The following is an 18,148-nucleotide window of genomic DNA, read 5'->3' as shown; positions in this document are numbered from 1 at the left end:
TATCTAACAATATATTGAAAAGTCAATTGGTAAAGGGGCAAAATAACCAATAAGAGAATAAATTTCTAGTAAAAGATCAAGAAAATTAATCCCAATTATATAGAATATACAACCCGTTTGAACAATGCAACACACAAACAAACCACCCCCAAAAAAAAAACAAAAAAAACATAAGTTGAAAGATAATGGAGATCATATATATATATATATATATATATATCAGGATAAGTGAGTGTAGAACCTTTGATCTTTAAATGAGAAGGCAATATAATGAAGGATATTAATGAAAATTGCGCATAACCTTTCTAGTGGTAGAATCTTGGTGCCACAAAATCTGAAAGTACAAACTGCAGATCCTCCTAGCTCTTAAATTTCAAAATGGGGGACTCCCCTGTAAATAGGATGTTTCCTAAGTATTGTAAAAGAATCACCGGTGAAATATATCCGATTTGCTTGCAAATTGGGAAAGTCTCGAGCAGAGAGAGACCAAATTTGAAAGAATAAAGTGTCGATGTTTCTAGCTCATAACAACCAGAATCATGGCCCCCATAAGTAGGATATTTCTTATGTATTGTAAGAGAATCATCGGCGAAGTGTATCTGATTTGGTTGCAAATTGGGAAAGTCTCGAGCAGAGAGAGATAGAGATTGGTTCGTACCTAAAAATAAAGCTTGTTCACCTATGCATTTAGTAAATTCCCATGCATTCCGAGAGAAATCCAGCTTATAAACGTCAAACTTGACTGTCTGGTCGGGAAATATTTTATCATCAGAAAATGTATATTTGTCAGTTTCATCCAGTTTATTAGTAATAAGCCTACGAACCCAGAGAAGATCACCTAATGATTCGACCAGATAATATCTACCTTTGTTCCAACTCCACTTGTATTCTTCAAGTGAGGGAAAGGGTTCAAAGTCGAAAGAAGTTTCGAGAAGAAAACTCTTTGGAGAAGAAAGATCAGCAAGATCATAAGCGTATAAAGTAAGTCCACAAAAAGACACAGCATAGAACAATTGGTCCTTGAAATGTACGACATCTATAAGGTGGAAAGATTTCTCAAGCGGTGGCTCTACAAAGGTCCATGATTTGTCCCCAGGTTTACAAAAAGCAATACTGTGACGATTCTTATAAATAGGAAGAGCCACGACGATGCAATCATCACTTGTTGGAGCAGACGACAAAACAATCTTCTGTATGATATCTAAACTCAAGAGTTTTGGAGACATGGTACGGTATCTGTGGGATCTATTTTGATCTTCAAATTCAACTTTGAACCCAAAATCGGAGGAAAAATCGTCATCATATGCACTTATATCACCATCTTCATGTTCATCATCATCCAACTCTTCACAAGGTATAACTTTTACAAAGGGTAGCGTATGAATGGAAGGAAGCCAGATGATTGGAGAGGTGGTGAAGGGACTCCAAAGGAAAACTGAACAGTTGACACGGGAGACATAAGCCAGCCAGCCATGAGATGACCCGACGCATATTGCATCATCAACCTCTTCAGGGATCTTAGTATTGATATTTCCAACCTTGTTGTTTACATAGTCATAAAAACGGCACATACTCCAGATATTTTCGTCCGCCTTGTCCGGTTCTATCATCATCAATGGATGTGACTCATCAGAAAAATGGGCAGCGTCTGAAGGTGATGCCAATAATGCTGATGATGATGATCCAGTAATAGAAGGCATCTTTCGGCGCCGAAGAATCAATGGAGTAGAAAAGCAAAGGCTGGTCTTCTTGGTATAAGAACTAAGTGTAGCAACAGGATAGAGTGAAGCCCTAGTCATGGGCATACACCATTGGTAGGATAATACCATATTCATCATCTTCACTACTCTGTAAGGTTACATTTTACACATCACTACACAATTTCACTAATATGTTTGCATAAAAAAGATTCGAAGAGAACAAGAAAAATTAAATACTTACGTGCAAGTGGATTTAGGGATGAGAAAACTTCAATCTTGAGATCCTTGAGAGAGAGAATATGGAGTGCTAGGGTTCTTGAGTTTTTTTGGAAGAATGTAAGAAAATATCAGAGTTGAGAGAAAATGAAGGGAAAAGAGAGAGGGGCGGCTACAAATGGGCTAGGAGTAATTTTTAAAGGAGTAAATGCTAGGAATTTGAATTAATGAAATAAAAGTTAATTTTGTGTAAAATACCAAAAACAGGATGGTTTGGTTGTTTCCAGAATGTTGAGTTTTATTTTATTGGGTAAAGTCCACTTAACCCCCTCAAACTACTACTCTAATGACAATTTACCCCCCAAACTATCAATTGCGACAATTTACCTCCTAAACTACCAAAACAATGACAATATACGCTCAATTTTTAAAAAATGACAAAATTACCCTTATTAAAATGAAAACAAAAATACTAAAAATTAATTTTTTATTTTCAAATTTTTAAGTTTATTTTTGTCTTATTGAAAATTCTATAAGAGTAATTTCGTCATTTTGCTAGCATTTGGAGGTATATTGTCATTGTTTTGGTAGTTTGTGGAATAAGTTGTCGTAATTGAAAGTTTGGGGGGATAGATTGTTATTGGGTGGTAATTTGAGGGGGTTAAGTATTCTTTACCCTATTTTATTATATTTTTTTATTAATGTGTTCATGTTATTCATTAATGAGTTATTAGGTGGTAAATCCGACAGTTGAGTTTTTTATGTTCTTCTCATCCAATATGTTGATGAGAAGGTGGAATTTAATTTTTACAGGAATCATTCCTTAAATGTGTGATTTGGATGATAACGTCTCCGATTTAATTCAAAATAAGCTTTTAATTCAAAGAAAAACATTTATTTTTTTAGATGAATGAGTAAATTTTTACTATCAAAACACAGAAGTAAAACACTTGTTGATGATTTGTGATCTTATTAAAATTACTATTTATTTATCATTAGGAATCTTAATTATTAGATTTGGATTAGGATCTCTATAAGGATAGCTAGACATATTGGTAGGTTTTTGGCCCTGGAAATGAATGTTGCAATAAATCAACATGATGCAATGCTTTGTTTGTTAAACCATTCTCCCTCTCACTTTTGTTTACTCTTATCAAAATAAAAATATTAACAAATAACTCAAAATATAAAACACCAAAAACTGTTTTTACATGTCGCATCAAACTTTCAAAACACATTAACAAACGAAGTGCACTTGCTCCTATTTGATAACTACCCACATATTCAATTGCTTAAATTCTGCTATATGTAAGAGGTGCTCGGGTGATTGAGATACAAATGACTCTTATTCCTAGTTCCAACTCAATTTAGAAGAAAACTGTCATACGATGGAATTGAGGGGATTCTTACATCCTTTGGATTTAACATTTAACTTGCACTATAATTTTCCTCTATATCTTAGAAAACTCTGTAATTCCTTATAAAGAAAAGATTTGATCTAAGGGTCTGACATGATATCAACAGACTTGTTAGCTAAAATTAATCGGCACACCACTTTTGTTTCTAGATATCATGTACAAAATAGCATATTCAATAAAAGAGTAGGGCAACCAAAATTAAATGCAGATTCACAACATTTCTGTGAAAGTTTCACAAAACTAAGGCGTATTTACCATATATGAAACCAGTTCAAGAACGTGTAATATGTACACTTTGTAGATCGACTTCACCAGTAATAGAGTAATAGAGGTAGTGTTTGACAAACAACATAGCCTTTCCACAGCACTGTTCACAAAAAATAATAATAAAAAAAAAAGAAAATAATAATTGGTATAAAAAATTAAAAAAGTGGTATTAAAAAGTAAAAAAAAAAAATTGTTTTGTAGTGATTTTTTTATTTGAATAGTAGCAAAAAATAAATGATGTGATATAAAAAATGAATGATGAGATATAAAAGTGAAAATATTTTGATGTTAATTTTTTTGGGGAATGAAATGAATAGTGTTTGGGAATGGGGTGTTGTGGGGGTGTTGTTTAACAAAAAAAAAAAAAAAAAAAAAAAAAAAAAAAATCCCAGAGTAAAGGCCCATCATTCCTCAGTCAAATTCCATAAGCACATCCAGCTGTTCATCCGTCCACTGTGGGAGTGAAGTTCTCGAAATTAGTGGGTGCCTCTTCTTGTTCACTTCATTTGCCCTTCCACTTTCTTCATCATCATCAGGAACATCAACCAAGTTTGCTGTGTCACTGCGGCCTTGGATGTTGCAGGATGGATTGCCTCCTTTACTCTGTTTATAAGGGTTGGGCTCCTCACTCATCACAATTTCTTGGTCAATACAAATGGTGTCCTCTCTAGAAGCTACTTTAGTGATTCTATTGGCCATACCCAATCTCATTAACAAGGATTCTTTCTCTACAATATCATTAGGAGCACTTTCTCCCAACTTAGAAGTCTGTCTAAGGCAATTCATGATTCCTTCAGTTCTTTCCTGCAATAGAGAAGACGTCCCCTGTGGCATCCAGGACTTTTCACTGCTTTCTGTTATGTAAAGAAAGAGGATAAATGGACAGTGAGATACACTAAACAATTCTGCTGCCTCTGCCTCAAACTGAGAAATCAAGATTGGTAACTAGAACAAAGAATACCACATACCAGAAACAGGAGCTCCATGTTTGGTTGACGATGCAGGATATTTTTGTTTTAATGGAGGTACACTATCCTTTGGGATAACCTGTAAAGTTAATATTTGCTATCAGGGTACACAAATGGAGCATTTTTTAAAAATGTAAAGCAGACTCAAAATGGATGTTGCTTAGATCTTTGAAATGGAATAAACACTTATAAGAAAAAGATAAGACTATAACAGTAGAAGTTCTTGTTTATGTAAGGTGTCTTTGCAGTCCAAGCTTCAGTTTTGTGAGATATCTATGCCCCAAAAAATGACAAACTCGCATCACCACCAGGCAGTACCCTAAGAGAGCTTTACCCCAAGCCAGACCAGTGACCATACACAACAGCCTGAGGGAAATGACATATAGCAAAGGGATGAGTGAGCAATGCTGTAAGGTCAAAGATACAATGCTTCCCATCCCAATTTTTTGTAATGTTACTACTTACACTAACCAGTTTTCCAACCTTTACTGTCTATACAGCAGAAATCGCATACTGGGGATATGCACGAACCGAACATTTAGCCCAAGCACATCCAATGTTCAAAAAATATAAAGAATCAAGCAACTAATGTCCTATAATATGTCAAAGAAACTGGAAACAGAAATGGATGTGGCCAAACCATAATCCCCAAATCCTCCAGAATTTCTTTCATTTTTGTGAGAACCTGTAATAACTTAGCTCATTGTAAACACCAGAAAGAACATGTACCTTGACCAAGTTGCTTAGTGTTACATTCAGGTAATGAGAAGAGCGTGAAGGGGAGAACATGGCAACCTGCAAATATATAAATAAAGAAAAATTGAAAACACGCTTTAACCAATCCAGCAATGTCGACAACATCCCCATAGCTTCAAATTCAACACTACTTTTAATCCAGATAAGATAGAAACGCAGATTTACACATTCATGAAACAAAATACTTCGAATTTTCTGAAAGAACAAAATCAAACCTTCAGGAATACTAAAGCCGCGCCAACAGATACATCCTTCCCAAACTCTCCCTCTGTAAGAACTTTGCGGTGGATGCTAGCACCGATTGTACCTGTAGGATCCTGAAATTAAAATTTGGGTCACATCAGTAATACTTCATATCCACATAAAGTCAAAAACTAAAGGCAAAAGAGAAATACCCATGGGCCATTGCATTTAAAGTCGCGTTCTAGTGCTTTACCTTCAGAGTCACCATCATATCACCATGACCATTGGGGGAGCACGATTTGATTATGGCAACAACCTAATTACAAGCAGCCACAAAATTATAATCTGAGACAAACTTAAAAGATAATTAATCCAATTTTCAATAAATCAATTGTGCATTTCAAAGATACTACAATCAGGAAGCCTATATGTAAATGGTTGCTAATTTATTTGGGAAAAGGGCAAAAAAGCGTATATAAAAGGCTTAACATCAAAGATTCATACAATCATCTAAAAAATTAGTGAGTATTTTACTTCCGTTTTTTTTTTGATGAATGAGTAAATCTTTCATATATCAACAATGATTACAATGCACTCTAGCTATTTTTTAGCCAGAAGCTCCAGAAAACATTCATGTCTCCTGAACACAAAAACTATACAGTAAGGAGAAGCCAAACTATGCAACCACCTATATAAGCCAACAAATTTACACATCAAAACCAGAAACAGGTAAACCTGAACCTACTCAACAATCCTGCAGCAAACTTTCAAAATATACCAAACACCTGAAATCATCTACAACAAACACCATCAATTGGTAAATCTGCAAAAACACCTGAAAGCAGAACCCTTACAGCCTCTGCATCAACAGCATCCATAATATACAAACGCAACAAAAATCATCTACCTCCAACCATATTTAGTAAAGGATTTACATATCACAAAAAGATGCAGGCCCAAAGGTCCCACGCCTACAACAGCCTAAACAGCAAACTAACTATATAGCAGAAACAGAAAATTATACTGCTATACACTTTACAAACTCCCCTAACAGATCACTGAGCAGACAGACAAACTGTCAGCAACACTTCACACTGTAATCAAGACAAACCACCAACTGGAGTATCAACTTTCCCACATATTGCACAACACTACAGAGGAAAAGCGGGTCCAAACCCAATTTTTACGTCGGTTTTGCATTCTTTTATAGTTTAAAATCACTGGGCCTCATTTCCCGGCGGTTTCTCGGCAACCAAACAAATCCAAACGGTTTCTACTTCACACATTTGTCTCCTAAATCAGACTGATAGTAGAAACTCACAATTAACAATACCTGAGCCACTCTCCCAGCATTTTTTGGCCCATTTTTGATCGAGTCCAAAGGCGTCCCCACCGTACCTAAAAATCGAAAACCCCCCAATTAACCCATAAACCACCAATTCACATTCTCAAATCCAATAAAAATATCAGAAATCAAATTCAAAACAAAAACCTTCACGGCGGAGAAATTCCAGAGCGCAAAGCCACGGATCGCTCGCGAAGTCATCGTCGGCATCGGCATGATCACCGTTTTCGACAACCCTCCTTATATACTCCTGAGTAGGTACCGGTTCCTCTTCCGGGTGCAAAAGGGCCTGATTGTGGTGGGTTCTTCGGTGCATTGCGGCCTGGACAGTTCCAGCAGGGCCCGGAATGAGTCTAGGAGAAGCGGGTAGCGGGGACGGGGACTTGGAGTGGTGGGATTGGGAAGTTAGGGTTTGAGAGCAGCGGTGGATGAACGGTTGTTGTTGTTTGGAGGAAGTAGAGGCGGGATTGGGGGATTTCGGGGAAGAGGTTTGGCGGTGGAGGCTGGTGTTGCAGGGGCGGAGGAGAGAGCGGAGGTCTGAATCGTCAACGTCTAGTACCTCCCACGGCTCTTGTTCATCTTCCATTTTTGCTTTGGTGTCTGCGCAGAGGCAAGCGCGGGAATGTGGGGAATTTGAGAATGGCGGACTGGGCCGGAGTTTAATGGGCCGGATTATATATATTGGGGAATTTGAGAATGGCGGACTGGGCCGGAGTTTAATGGGCCGAATTATATATATATATATATATATATAACTTGTTTAATTGATAGTTATATGAATCTTGTTGTCCCGCCAAAGATGGAGAAGGCAGCGGTAATGCTACAAGTTTTTTTTTTTTTTTTTCTCTTTCACTTTTTCAAAATTGATGTGGCATTGTTATTTTCTTTGTTGTGATGCATCTTTTCGCTTGTTTTAGTCGTTGTTGTAAAGGTTGTTATACCTTTTGTGGTGACTTTAGTTCACCCAATGGGTCGAGTCATTTATTTTACATATTTCTAATAATTTTGAGTTTTTTTTTTTGCACTATTTTATAGTTGTTTTGGGACTCGTGTTTGGATTGCCTACCTTTATTTGTTTTTTTGTATGTTGTAATATTTTCTTTCCCCTTTCTCTTAAATTGATTAAAAAAAAAAAAAAAAAAAAAAAAGATTTACAAGGATTTTCTTCATTTTACTTAAAATTGAGAAAAATTATTTCATGGCCAATATTTTATTTTACAGATTTATTAGTGTACAAAATGCCACATCATTTAAAATTTTAAATAATGTAGCAATATATTTTACTGTGATGGATGTCATTAAATCTATAAAATAAAATCTTGATCGTAAAATAACTCATCGCTGTTTCACAGGTTTTTCCCACATAATCTGGTGGATAAAATTAACTTGCTCAACGAATGATTCAATGCCTTGTTGATTTTATTGTTGATAGTCACTTTGTCCCAAAAGCTCAACAGATTATGTATGAGTTTTTCTTTTGTAACATGTTTAGGATTGTATTTGAGAAATAGAGTTTTTAAGTTAAAAAATGCATTTTTAAGCTTTTGGCAGTATGTTTTGGTCATTTTTTAGTTTTTTAGACCTTTAAAAACGCTTTTATTTTTTTTTTACAAAACAGATACTTTTTTCAGTGTTAAACTCACTTTTAGACCGCTTAAACGTACACCCAAACAAGCTCTTAATCAATATTATTATTATTATTTTTAACAATGACTAATCCAATAAGTAATTGAAACTGTTACATTAATATTATGGGATATAATTTATAGCATTACTCTTTTCTTAGGTCACTTAGGTTGAGATTGTTCCAAAGACTTAATAGACCCCGATTTGTACGACGGCTGACCATTTCCAAATGATTCCTGAAGAAGGTTGTGAGTAATTGGTTTCTTCTCGGACTTGGTCATGGAGTCAAAGCTAGGGTGATGAACATGACAACCTTTTCACGTCATTGATTTTTGAAAACTTACCACTTTTTGCTGACCAATTCCTTTGGAAGGTGGGCTCTCCAAATCTCTTCAATGGGTTTAAAGTGATTTATTTGAAACATTCTTTATGACTTATGAGTTATGAGTGATTCTTCATATGGAAGGGATTCAATTTTGTTGGAGAGTGTTCATACTGATTTAACGCTTGATTGGAATTACACTAAGAAATAAAGTTTTTTTTTTTTTTTTTATTAAAAAAAGTGGGACAGAGTTTTCCTTCAAATTGAGTTGGAAGAATTTCTTTTATCGTGGTCTATAAAAGTGATGAGAAGTGTTAGGGAGCTAAACAAATAAACCTAGAAAAATTTTCTAACTGGCAAGAGTTTTTAAATTAAAAAAATGTAATTCTCTCTCCTTTGTTTGTGACTCACGATCTGTCATGTCAGTTTAAAAAATTTTCTGGTTCATTTGTTTGACTCCCTATCACTTATCAAAAGTGATGTGTTCCTTAACATGCGAGATATACATGTTTTTTTAATAATAGAGATAAAGTTTGAATAAATTTTATTAAAAACTCATGTGCATCTCACATATTATTAAAAAATGGACACATGTCAATTTTATAGACTAAGTTGAAAAAAATTCTTCCAACTCAATTTGGAGGAAAACTTTGTCCAAAAGTATAAAGAACTATTTTAAAAGGTCTAATCTTTTTAGCTTTCTTTAAAACACGGTTTTGAGATTTTTTTATTTATTTATTTATTTTTACCGATGTTGGGATACATTGGCATCTTGATAGTCCTTCAAAGAGTCAGGAGCATGGCTTACCACTCTGGTAGAAGGGCTAATAGAATTCCCATGGACCACAGCATTCCGTCGTAGCCACAACTTCCTAGCCACCACCGCCATAAGCTCTATTTCCTCCTTATCCAAATGTCCAAAAAGCTCCTTTACAATAAACACAAATTCCTTATGTTCAATGCACCATTTTTTAGAACTTGCTACCGCATATATTCCATATAACCTTTGCTGCAGGGCAGCCCTACAAAACATGCCCGGTAGGCTCAACTTCTACACCACTTAAGAGCATTTATTGTAGCCTCATCAAAACTATTTTTTTTGATTATTTTGGTGAAACAATTTAATAAAAATGACTAAAATTCTCCTTTTTCAGCCTCACTATTTTAACCCAAAGTAACCAGTATTCGCTATCTTTAGTGAATACTATTCACTCACAAAATGAATAAAAAATAATATAACTTTTCTCTTTCCTCCCATATTCTTTGAAAAAGTGAAAAACAAATATAAAGAAGTATTTGAAAAAAAAATATTTAAATAAAATAGTAAAAGTTGATAGTTAAAATAGTGACGCTGCTAAAATAGAGAGAAACGTGTGCTTCTGGTTATTTTAGTGAGTAAAATTTGCTGAGACTGCTATAAATGTTCTAAAGGAACATAAAGGGAGATTTTTTTTTAAATGTGACTTTAGTTGCTTTTTTTGACATGTCCACACAAGGGAAGAAGGAAGGGAGATCTGAACTAGTGACATCTGTTTCATGAGACATAGTTCACAATCGATTGAGCTACACTTTGAGGACTTTAGTTGCTTATCTACTTTTGTCGACCAATTCCTTTGTTGGACATTAAATGTGCATTTATTTCACCAATATTGTTGGACATTAAACCCTATTCACTTTATTTTTATTTTTTTAAAAAAATTAACATTAAAATATTTTTACTTTTTTATATCATATCATTTATTTTTTTAATATCATTTAAATTAAAAATCACAACAAAACAAAATTTTTTATACTTTTCGATACAATTTTTTTAATTTTCGATACCAATCATTATTCTATTTATTTATATTTTTTATAACAAAAAATATGAACACTGCCGGAGGATGTCGAGGGGTTTAACAAACAGCCCCAATGTCAATACGTTTGGATTGTGGTTTTGTTATTTATTTTAAAAACTGTTTTCATATTACATAAATGTAAAAATAGTGTTAAATATTTTATATTTTAAAATATTTGTTAATATTTTTGTTTTAATAATGGAAAATGAGAGGGCGACAAAAACAAAACAAGAAGTTCAGCAAATGGGTCCTTTGAAGGAATCACCTTAACCAATCTATTGACTTTTGTGCAACCCATGGCCCATAAATCACATGGAAATCTGACAGCGATGGGGAAAAAGGATTTTCTATTATGCACATGGATAAGCTCTACAATGTCATTGTTTTACAAAGACAAAAAACCAATTAGAAACAAATAATAATAATAATAATAATAATAATAATGGAGTAATCTATTACTTAGCAAACGAAGCGAGGAACATGGTCTTATTGAGAAAGTCTCCCTTTGAATGTCTGATATTATTTCTGTAGAGTGTTTTACTTAAGTTGTTTTTAATATTAGATTTGCTCGAATTTTTTTTTTTTTTAAAAAAAGAACTTCTTCCAAGTTTGTGGATGGTGAGGAAGAGGGCATGTGTGAGAGCATTGACCACCAATTAACTTGTTGAAAAATGCAAAGTTGGAAAAAATATTTGTGAGATATCAAACTCAAAAACTAATAAAATGACATGTAATTGCTTAGAAAAATATATACCAAAAGGATGCTATAAGAATTTACTTAAACTAATAAGAAAAATTTGATAATCATTTCAACTGGAAAATAAAAATAATCTTAGAGAGGTAAAATGCAGTATAAGTTTTAGAAAGAGTAATGCTATTAAGTAGACTTACATACAACTGGGATGATGTGGTACTGAAAATCAACTCTTAAATCAATACTTGTAAAAAAATAAAAAAATAAAAAAATAATACTTGGTAGACTTTCATACAAATGAGATGACGTGATAATAAAGATCAATCCTTAAATCAACACTTGTAAAAAATAAATAATAATAAATTTAACCATGGTTAAAACATAATTTATTTTAGGATTAAATTCACTTTACTCCCTGAAGTTTCAGGAGTTTTTCAATTTGAACCTCAAAGTTTAAAAATTGGCAATGTATCTCCTAATGTTTCAAAAATTTTTAATTCAGACATTTCATTATTAATTTTCGTCATCCAATATCTATAAAATTAGGTAATTACCTTCAATTTTTAAACTTTGGGATTGAAATTGAAAAATTTCTGAAATTTCGGGAATAAAGTGAATTTTTCCCTTTATTTTAAACCTTTTATATATAATTAAAACGGAAAAGTTAAAAGGGCATTTGGGAAAGTTTTAATCCCCAATGTTCTTATCCACAAATCAATAAATATAATTTAAAAGTAGATGTTCTTTCCTAAAAACAGAAAAAAGTTAGAACTTAGAAGGGCATTTTTAATGGTTGGATATCTGTAATTTGTAACTACTCACCACTATTATGAGCTTTCTAGAGAAAGTTTCAACTTCTTCAATATTTCCAAAATGGACCTTTTGCCTTTAAATCAAAAATAAAGTTGATCTTTTAACCTAGCTTAGTAATATATATATATATATAAGTTGAATAAACTTTATTATTAAAAGAAATTAGATGCATTAATAAACCATAAAGTTTTATTTGACAAAATGAAAAAGAGAAGAAAGAAAGAAAAGGGAAACATTAAATTAAAACGTGTGCTCATAAAGAATACGACCCACACGACAAGACCAGTAAGGGGCAGCCACGTTGCTCTTCTGACAGACGAACCGCCGTTCACGGCTCCCCATCTACAGTCAACGTCCACAAATAATTCCCGTCCATTGTTCTCCGACTGCCTACCGGATCTCCCGGTCAACTCATCTCAGTAAAAACCCCTCACCCAAAAGACTCCTCTCACTTTCAATCTCTCCCTCCCGTCGGCCCCAACCAAAATTAATCCCCCCGAAATTGAAAAAAAAAAATTTATATATATATTTTAAATAAAAAACAGTAAAATAGAAAAAGACCCGGTAGTTCATCAATATCAAGATCAAGAGCAGGTGGGCCAGAGCTTTTTTTCTTACAACCTACGTTGTTGTCCGTGTCTTTTTGTATTATTCACGATCGCAATAATATAATATAATTTGTTTTTTTTTTTTTTTTAAAAAAAAACAAAATTGATAATAAATTTTGTGGGGTCGAGACGTGAATCGGAAGGGTTGGGCGTTTGTATAAAGAGGGAGGAGAGAGATCGAAGGAAATGACGGAACCACCAACAACTCCATCGACTGGCGGGCGGTCGTCGAATGCCAAACCGTCTCTAATGGAAAGTCTGCTGGGGCTCCTCAGAATCCGCGTCAAGCGAGGCGTCAATCTCGCCGTCCGCGACGTCCGTAGCAGCGACCCGTACGTTGTCGTCAAGATGGGCAAACAGGTCTGGTTTCTTCCTCATCCATTTCTCTCCTTTCTTGATTATTTATTTATTTGTTTTAGTTACTTGTTGTACGTATGAACTTGAATTCGTATTTCGTATGTGTTTTTTTTTGGCAAAAAACAATATTTCATGATTTTTTTTAAAAAAATTTATTTATTTTTCAATCAATTTTAATTGGGAGTTAGACTCGCATGATTATGAAATTTAGGGAATATAGTATATCTTTCTATTTTTCGCTTTGTCATCTTAACAATCTTGACCTTAACAGGCTACTTTCATAGGAGCAATCTGGGTTATGACATTTTATAGTATTCAATGCTTCGTCAATTTGCTAGTTAGCTTCTTAAAAAAAAAAAAAATGCTAGTTAGAATGTATTAAAATATTAATGAAAATGATTAAATTTCCAGTTTCCTATTAGCTTACTCTTTTAAGATAATTGGTAATTTAATCATAAGATCAAAACTCAATTTTTATTATTTACTTTTCGTTTCAATTAAATATTATATGTGTTTAGCCTCGTTTTAAACGAGGAAGCTTGAGCTCACGAGTGTTAGAATATTAATTATATAATTAAATAAATTATTTTCTATTAATTTGAGATAAGTGGTGATTTAAGAAAATGTTTGTTGTTTTTAACCCAAAATCAGATGTATGTTAGGATCGTTTGTTTCTCCTTAATTTGTTTACCACATAGCTACCCTGATTGCTGTTCAAAATAGAGTAGGATGCTGATAATGATTCTCAGTTCATAGAATATTCTATCTAATCTATGATCTGCAGCTTGAAAATGCTATATTCCTTTCCTTTTTCTTTTGAGTAATGCTATATCCCACCTTTTCATTCGGATGAAATGGTGGGATATAACATTACTCTTTTCTTTTTCTAATTTTGGTCTGGTTTGTATTATTTGTTGTTCCTTCCTTTTCTGAGCTAGTTGAGTAATATGTTTAGCTTAGGAATGTAGTTCCTTTTTCTTTCTTCTTTCCATAAATTTCTCTGTGGTTGTTTTCGACTACTTGCTATTAAGTTCTTCTAATTACATCTAAATGTGAACATTTGTTGCAGAAACTTAAGACACGTGTTATTAAAAAGGATGTTAATCCCGAGTGGAATGAAGATCTAACTCTTTCTGTCATAGACCCTAATGATCTCGTCATGCTGGTAAGCATTTTGCTCACTGCCCCCATGTATTAAATATGAAATACAAATAGAAACACTAGCACTATCTTATAATGATCTTTTCCTTGCTTGTCTAGTTTTCTGTGTGCCAATAAAAGGTGCAAATTCCATTTTCAAACAGGACCATGATTAAGAACTAATGATGATGTAAAGACAGTTCCTTTTTTGTTTTCCAGATTCTATTCAAGCTGAAAAATGTCTGAGGAAAACTTTTAAGATTGAAAATCTTGTGCAATTGCAGAAGTACTGGAGAAAGGATTACTTTTAGATGTTCACTTTACTTTTTAATGCTACTCTTCTGGTGCTTTTAGAATTGTGGTTAACTGAGGAGCAAAATACTCGAGCTTGACTTGTCCGTTACCTGTATATATCTCTAAGCTAACTAGGCTGTCTGTCATGTTGGATTCTGACTTGGTCACAAGACATCTCCCACAACAAACAACAAGTTTTGCATATTAATATGTCTTAAGTGGTTGTAGTCTCCTATATGGAATGCTTTCTCATTCCTTGCAAATCTCTTACCACTAAATCACATATGTGAAGCTTTGCTAGAGAGCTAGAAGGCAATAAAAAATATTAACAGGTTCACTAGCCCACAATATGATCATATCAAATCTGCCTTTTAGGTGAAAATGACTTCTGTAGAGTAGCAATTTATGAGTAGCCAATGTCCTGTACTTTTATGCACTAGATGATGGCAAATATGGCAAAGCCACTTAATGAACTGTTAATTGTCTTAGGCCTTGGTCTTGGTCTCGTCCTCCATTTTCTATGTTTGTATATGGATGGTCATTGTTTCTTATGATTGCAGACGGTGTATGACCATGACACGTTTACCAAAGACGACAAAATGGGAGATGCGGATTTTGATGTCAAAGCATATATAGAAGCCTTGAGGATGAATTTGCAAGGCCTTCCAAGTGGCACCATAATCACAAGACTACAACCAAGCAGGCAAAACTGCTTGGCCGAAGAGAGCTGCATCTTGTGGAGTGATGGCAAGGTGGTCCAAGATCTGGTCCTTAGATTGAGAAATGTGGAATGTGGAGAAGTGGAAATCCAATTGCAATGGATTGATCTTCCTGGTTCCAAGGGTTTATAAAGATTGTGAATGCTCCTTTGTTTGCTTTCCTTCATGTGAGCTCCCTGGTGGGGTTGGTTTGTTCATAGGTGTGTATTGAACTGACATTATATGTTTTTGTGTTTGCCTATGGGTTCCAGTTTGTAGCTCATTATATAGGGTTGAACAATTTTTGGTATTGTTGAATACCATAATACTATTTTGTATGGCCTTATATCATCTTTTGCTGTGAATCTCAACTTGTAGCTGCCTGCTCACTCAGCACTTGGCAGGTATTTAATTGTGTATTCGCAAATTGCTTGAATAATATGAGATAAAAGCACATGGAGATAATCCTATCCTACTCAAACATTACTATTTTTTTTTCCCTGCTACGTTCTTAAGTTCTCAAGAGCGGGATAAATTTTAGTAGGTTATTAAATAGAACTTGGCTTCCACCCCATAGGAACTGTGAGATCACCTCAAGTGGAACGCATTAGTAGGGGTTGGAGAAGGGCAATCGCTCCTTCTTAAAACCAGCATTTTTAAGAAGAGTCAGGCAGAAAAAGGGGGGGTAGCTCTTCGTTCTAGTTTCTCTTGTAGATGGATCTTCCAGAACCACAAGAATCCTTAGTTATAATGGAATTCTTGATTTTAAGAAGAGTTGCTATTTGGAGAGCACAGTACAATGAAATTTGTAAGCTGTGTTCGGGGCCATCGATTGGAATTGTTTTTATTGGACAACACCCACCTTTTGTGTCTTTAAGATACGAGACATGCTCCAACAATAAGGAAAGATTGGGTCTTTGGAGGCCCATTGAGCATAATGACCAAAACTTGTCTTTGAAGAAATGATGTGTCTCATTTACTTCATTCTGTTTACGATCACCCTCTTCTGGGTTGGGCGAGCTCCTTATAGATCTTGTAGCCCTTCAATTTTTTCTTCTCTTTCCGGCCCCTTTTAGAATCTCTCTTTCTCTATTTGGAGATTGGGATGTCAAAATAACTTTTAATATAAGATTTGATTCTTGTTTTTTTTCTTGGTAATTATAATTTTAGGCTAATGCCATCTTGCTAAACAAAATAGTAACAGAATTTGGGGCATCTGAAGAGCCTGCCTTGTTCAACTTGGCACACTTTAACCAAATTAAACAATTATTGTTCACCAAGTAACGTCGTAGTTTTTTTTTTTTTTTTTTTTTTTTGGGCCCGAACTTTTTTCGTATTTATGATTAAGTTGAAAAATTAGAATAACAGAAAAATTCCAATTATAATGAATTATTTTCACTTTGTGAGACTTGTCTATCTTTCCGTCCAAGAATTATTTAACCCACTAATTTTGTGTTAGCTTTATCTCGAGTTCACGAGTCGTATAAAAAATTATTAGCTTTAAATGTCGTGTATTGAGTAGGACTGTACAAGCAGACGGTTATTAACCGATATCTCTATAACTACATGCGGATGCGGTTAACAAAAACGACTAACTGCATATGCGGATGCAGTTAGTGATTTTAGGGTAGACATATGTAGTTATAGCTTATAACCACATTTGCATGTACAGATTGTACATCCCTAGTGTCGGGTTGTATTGAACCTAATCCGACTTATTTAATCAGACCCCTCAATCATAACAGTTAAATTCCATCTTAATTTTTACTTTTAAGGTTATAATTAATTATACAGCTCGCCTCCACATTCGCCCAGGTGGGAAAATTGGCAATGGCCCTGTGTTGGTGCCTAAATGACTAGTAGGGCATTGCCTAGTGATGGATTAAAGAGTCTTACAACTGTGCATCATAGATTGGTCCCGTCCCTATTGGTAAAGGCTGAGGGGTACCTTTCCCTGATTTGAGGGGCATTGAAATTTGAAATGCACCCACAAACTACAATTATTATTATTTTTTTAATTAAATAAGGGGAAGAGGGGAATTACATGCGTGTGACTTATGATATTGATTTTTATAATTTCTATAAAAATTATAAAACATTATCCTTCTCTTACCATTTCCTAATTCCTATAAGCCAAGTCAATGTTGGATCTCTTGGAATTCAAATCCCATTCTCCAACAAAGCAAATTAGCTTATACACCGTAGACTGTGAACAATGGCCAATGCAAATAACATCCTTTGCTATACATTTAAGAAACTTTTTGTACCTTTCTATTTTAATTAATTGCTTTTCATTCCCATTAAAAATATATATATATAAAAAATTAGATTTTCTTATCCACGTGTGTGTATGAGAGAGAGGCAGTACAATTAAATGGGCTTTTTTAATTTTAATTTTTTTTATTGTCTACTAAATTATCTCCAAAAAAGGCTTTTTCTCCCACTTACTGTTTAATGTTTTATACTTTGTATTGAACGACGAGGAGGAAATATGGTATGGAAAGAAATCAGACGAAAAAGGACAAATAAACCATGGCAGTAAAGTTAGTCTCACATTTGAAAGATAAAAGATAGGGGAAACTTCACTAAGGCCCCCTGAACTTCCGGCTATTTTTGCAGACCCCCCTGAATTTCCAAAACTCTCACTTAGGCCCCCTGAACTTTGATTTTCTCTCATTTTGGACCCTTTTAACTTTTTATACCCATTTTACCCTCGACTAAAACTACGCCGTTTTGGACTTAAACAAAACTACGTCGTTTTTACTCCAAAACTACACCGTTTTGAGCTTCAGAACTACATCACCACCCAACCCAAAACGACGTCGTTTTGGTCATTAATATTAAAAAAATAATAATAAATAAAATAAATTAAAAAAATAATTTTTTTTTTAAAAAAAAAAGAAAT

The 18,148-nt window shown here is 34.1% G+C and overlaps 2 protein-coding genes across 2 annotated transcripts; one reads left to right on the top strand and one right to left on the bottom strand.

Annotated features, from left to right (window-relative positions):
* Positions 1-4,000: 4,000 nt before the first annotated feature.
* Positions 4,001-7,444, bottom strand: LOC132185762 (uncharacterized). Its single transcript, XM_059599541.1, has 7 exons — positions 7,001-7,444; positions 6,842-6,906; positions 5,762-5,824; positions 5,541-5,642; positions 5,299-5,364; positions 4,570-4,648; positions 4,001-4,455 (listed from the first exon to the last, which is right to left on the bottom strand). The coding sequence occupies exons 1-7, from the start codon at positions 7,437-7,439 to the stop codon at positions 4,013-4,015; spliced, it is 1,257 nt and encodes a 418-aa protein (XP_059455524.1). The 5' UTR covers positions 7,440-7,444; the 3' UTR covers positions 4,001-4,012.
* Positions 7,445-12,876: 5,432 nt separating this feature from the next.
* On the top strand, positions 12,877-15,726 carry LOC132184362 (protein C2-DOMAIN ABA-RELATED 4-like). The gene is made up of 3 exons (XM_059597975.1): positions 12,877-13,114; positions 14,181-14,276; positions 15,106-15,726. The coding sequence occupies exons 1-3, from the start codon at positions 12,941-12,943 to the stop codon at positions 15,394-15,396; spliced, it is 561 nt and encodes a 186-aa protein (XP_059453958.1). The 5' UTR covers positions 12,877-12,940; the 3' UTR covers positions 15,397-15,726.
* The last annotated feature ends 2,422 nt before the right edge of the window (positions 15,727-18,148 follow it).

This window comes from Corylus avellana, chromosome ca6, assembly GCF_901000735.1.
Source record: "Corylus avellana chromosome ca6, CavTom2PMs-1.0".
In the NCBI taxonomy this organism is placed as follows: Eukaryota; Viridiplantae; Streptophyta; class Magnoliopsida; order Fagales; family Betulaceae; genus Corylus; species Corylus avellana.
This window is presented reverse-complemented; position numbering and strand designations above follow the sequence as displayed.

Bases quoted from the DNA above. Each gene is read 5' to 3' on its own strand.
- LOC132185762 (XM_059599541.1), bottom strand. From the start codon at position 7,439: ATGGAAGATGAACAAGAGCCGTGGGAGGTACTAGACGTTGACGATTCA. The intron at 5,365-5,540 runs GTTTGATTTTGT...ATATATTTGCAG, and splicing joins CGGCTTTAGTATTCCTGAAG to GTTGCCATGTTCTCCCCTTC. The intron at 4,456-4,569 runs GTATGTGGTATT...TTTACATAACAG, and splicing joins ACATGGAGCTCCTGTTTCTG to AAAGCAGTGAAAAGTCCTGG.
- LOC132184362 (XM_059597975.1), top strand. From the start codon at position 12,941: ATGACGGAACCACCAACAACTCCATCGACTGGCGGGCGGTCGTCGAAT. The intron at 13,115-14,180 runs GTCTGGTTTCTT...CATTTGTTGCAG, and splicing joins TCGTCAAGATGGGCAAACAG to AAACTTAAGACACGTGTTAT. The intron at 14,277-15,105 runs GTAAGCATTTTG...TTATGATTGCAG, and splicing joins CTAATGATCTCGTCATGCTG to ACGGTGTATGACCATGACAC.